This window comes from Condylura cristata, unplaced genomic scaffold (assembly GCF_000260355.1).
Source record: "Condylura cristata isolate star-nosed mole 26May11 unplaced genomic scaffold, ConCri1.0 scaffold00038, whole genome shotgun sequence".
Taxonomy (NCBI): Eukaryota; Metazoa; Chordata; class Mammalia; order Eulipotyphla; family Talpidae; genus Condylura; species Condylura cristata.
The window spans coordinates 8433587-8437221 of NW_004567139.1; the positions used below are offsets into that span (position 1 = coordinate 8433587).

Genomic DNA, 3635 nt, shown 5'->3' on the forward strand with positions numbered 1-3635 from the left:
AGCCCGCCGCTGCCCCAGCCGGATGGCCCCACACCAAGGGAGCCCCGCCAGCGTCTGGGCGCCCCCCCACGCGGGCCTGCCCCAGAGGCAGGGCCCCCCACTTGCGATCCTCTACCCAGTGCAACTCTGGACCCCTGTGATGGCCAGGGGGCGCAAGGAGCGGCCTCCTTTGGCTCTCCCGCTGGCCACACGGCCGGGAGCCGCCCGAGGGGCCTGCGGGGCTCAGACCCTGCGTCCTGCCTGCCGGAGGCACTGCCAGGCCCCGTGGCTCCAGGGACACTGGGCTTCTGTCCTCGCTGGGCCAAGGGAGGCTGGTTGTGCCTATGCTCGGGTCACACAGAGGGCAGGGAACCCCGGGAGTTCCCAGGGTCACAGCCGTGCCTGAGCTGCAGCCTGTCCAGGCTGACCCTGCTGCCCTCCCGCAGAGCACCTGGTGAATGGGCGGATGGACTTTGCCTACCCCGGCAGCGCCAACTCCCTGCAAAGGATGACGGTGGCCAATGCCGCCTATGGCACCCACCTGAGCCCCTGCCCGGCCCAGCCCATGCTGAGTGCGTCCTCCACGCTCACGCGGGACTACAGCTCCCTCACCCGCACGGAATGCTCCACGCTGCCCCGGGACTGCGGCACCCTGGGCTCCCGCAGCCTCCACAGTGAGTGCCGCCTGCGTCACTCCGCTCTCGGCCAGCTCCTCCTCCGTGCCCCCTCCAGCTCTCGGCCAGCTCCAGGGTGCCGGCCAACGCCCTCCCCACTCTGCCCTGCCCTCACTGTTGTTTGTCCTGCCCTAGGCCTCCCTCCCATCTGGGAAGACGGGAGGAGCAGGCTTCCGCTGTCCTGGGCCCTGGGGTCCCGGAGTCTGGCTCAGATGAAGGGGGTCCCCACCTCCAGACACCAAGACTCTATAATCCTGGCTGGGCAGCAGGCTGCACCCTCTCGGGGCCCAGGTAGTATTAGGTGGCCAGCCGCTCCCCACAGCCGTCCTGCCCCATCTGCCGTCCATCCACAGCCGTCCTGCTCCATCTGCCGTCCACCCACACTGCCGCCGCCGCTGCCCACGCCATCCTGTCCCCTCCCTTCCATCCACATCCGTGCTGACGCCTAAGGCAGCCTCTGCCCTCCAGCAGTGGGGGCCTGGGGCTCGGCAGCAGGGGCCAGGCGGGTGGTGGGAGGTGGGCAGGGCACGGGCCAGTGCATGAAGCTCATGCTGTGTCGGGCACAGGCCAGCCGAGACGCTCACCCCCTCTGAGGACGCGTGGGAGGGGCGGGCAGCCTGGCGAGGGCGTTTGCAGGGGAGCAGCTCCCGGGCACACTGGCTGGCCGGCCGGAGGCCCAGGGCCCGAGCCCGGCTCACCGCGGCCTCCCTCCCCAGGTGCGCGCTCCGCGGCAGGTGTCACGCCCAGCCGCCTGGTCTTCTCGGCCCTGGGACCCACGTCCCTGAGAGTCAGCTGGCAGGAGCCGCAGTGTGACCGGGGGATACAGGGCTACAGCGTGGAGTACCAGCTGCTGAGCGGCGGTGAGGGGCGGCTGTCAGAGTGGGGGGTACCCTGCCCCCACTGCCCAGGGACGCCCAGCTTCCCAGGAACTGGCCCTGATGTGAATGCTCCCCACCGCCTCCACTCCTTCCCTGAGTATTCGTCCATCTCCCTGGGCCTATTCCCTCTGCTGGCTAGCAACCCAGGCCCACTGCTGGCCTGGAGCCTGCCTGTGTGGGAGCGGGCAGCACTCGGCGGTGTCATGAGGACCTGCGTCCACGTGGCTCCATTCAGCCTCGTTCAGTGCACACCCTGAACAACCAACCTCGCCACGCCAGGCTGATGCCGCCTGCAGCCAACCTGGGTGGGGGGCGGCCAGGTCTGGGGCAGCTTTTCAGAGGGGACAGATCAGGCCAGGAGTCTGGATAAAGCTGCCCTACGCGCCCCCCCAGGCGAGATGTATCGACTCAACATCACCAACCCCAGCCAGACCTCCGTGGTGGTGGAAGACCTGCTGCCCAACCACTCCTACGTGTTCCGCGTGCGGGCCCAGAGCCAGGACGGCTGGGGCCCGGAGCGCGAGGGCGTCATCACCATCGAGTCGCAGGTGCACCCACAGAGCCCGCTCTGCCCCCTGCCGGGTGAGTCGCCCCCCCACCCGGGAGCTGCCTCCTCGCGCCCCCCACCCCCACTGACACTCTCCCCCTGCTGCCCCCAGGCTCTGCCTTCACTCTGAGCACCCCCAGCGCCCCGGGTCCACTGGTGTTCACCGCCCTGAGCCCAGACTCGCTGCAGATCAGCTGGGAGCGGCCGCGCAGGCCGGATGGGGACATCCTCGGCTACCTGGTGACCTGTGAGCGGGCCCAAGGAGCAGGTGCTGCCCACCCCAGGGTCGGGGGGCCCGGGGGAGGGTGGCGTGGGAGCCAGAGAGGCTAAAGGCATCCTCCGTGCCCAGAGCCAGCCACCACGTTCCTGGTGGAGGGCGACAGCCCCGAGAGCCGCCTGACCGTGCCGGGTCTCCTGGAGAACGTGCCCTACAAGTTCAAGGTGCAGGCCAAGACCACCCAGGGCTACGGGCCGGAGCGTGAGGGCATCATCACCATCGAGTCCCAGGATGGAGGTGCGGCCTCGCCCCTTCTGCCCCGCCCCTTCTCTGGCCACGCCTCCTGCGGCCCCCTGTCCTGACTGGCCCTTCTGGCCCTCCTAGGACACTTTCCCCAGCTGGGCAGCCACTGCGGGCTCTTCCAGTACTCACTGCCCGGCGAGTACAGCACCATCACCACCAGCCACACCAGCACCACCGAGCCCTTCCTACTGGGTGAGTTGCCCGGCGGGCTCCTGGCCTCCCTGGGGGAGCGCGGGACTCACAGGAACCTGGGCGTCCTCAACGCCTCTTCCCCGGCAGAGGGGCTGAGCCTGGGCTCCCAGCGCCTGGAGGCAGCGGGCTCCCTCACCCGGCACGTGACCCAGGAGTTTGTGAGCCGGACAATGACCACCAGTGGCACCCTCGGCGGCCAGATGGACCAGCAGTTCTTCCAGAGCTGAGCACTGGCCCGCCCTCCAGCGTCTGGGGATCCCGGCCCCACCTGCCTGCTCTCTCCCCTACTGCTGCTTCAGCATCTCCATCCCCAGACCCCTTGCGCCCAGCCCAGGGCAGGCTGATCCCAGGCCAGTGCCCCTGACCACAGCAGGGGCTGGTGTCCTTGGGAGGCGTGTGAAGCCTGGGCAGTCCCAGGCGGCCCTCGGGCTGCCCCCCCCCAGCCCCAAGCCCGTTTGTGACCAAAGAGCTGGGACTGGCCTGGCGGGGACCCAACTTGGCCCTGCATATCATACACATAATAAATGATCCTGTTACCACCCGGAGCCGCCCTAGCCGTGTTCCAGGGCTGAGGAGGTGCCGGCCCAGAGCGGGGAGCGGTCCTGACACCCTCCTCTGCGCCCCAGCACGCGCCCACCTCAGAGGCCGCGGGTGTGGTGGTCGCAGGCACATGTTTATTGAGACCCAGAGTGGGCACCGGCACTGGACAGCGAGACCTGCCCGCCCGGTGCCGGGGCCTCACAGGCTCAACACCTTGGCGCCGTCTGCAGCCCGGGAGAGGTAGAAGGTGGCGGTGCCGCTGTACCGCTCCTGTGGGGGTGGGGGCAGGGTTGGAGGTGGCCCCG

General features: G+C 69.4%; 1 protein-coding gene across 1 annotated transcript in view; it reads left to right on the forward strand.

The window, feature by feature from the left end:
• The window catches only part of ITGB4 (integrin, beta 4), a 26970-nt gene extending 23370 nt beyond the window's left edge, over positions 1–3600 (forward strand). The window contains exons 31-38 of the mRNA XM_012732995.1: positions 120–259; positions 426–653; positions 1370–1513; positions 1925–2113; positions 2191–2346; positions 2428–2592; positions 2680–2790; positions 2878–3600. Coding sequence (XP_012588449.1) covers positions 120–259; positions 426–653; positions 1370–1513; positions 1925–2113; positions 2191–2346; positions 2428–2592; positions 2680–2790; positions 2878–3017 — 1273 coding nt within the window. The 3' untranslated portion in view covers positions 3018–3600. The remainder of the gene's footprint in view (positions 1–119; positions 260–425; positions 654–1369; positions 1514–1924; positions 2114–2190; positions 2347–2427; positions 2593–2679; positions 2791–2877) is intronic.
• Positions 3601–3635: the final 35 nt, after the last annotated feature.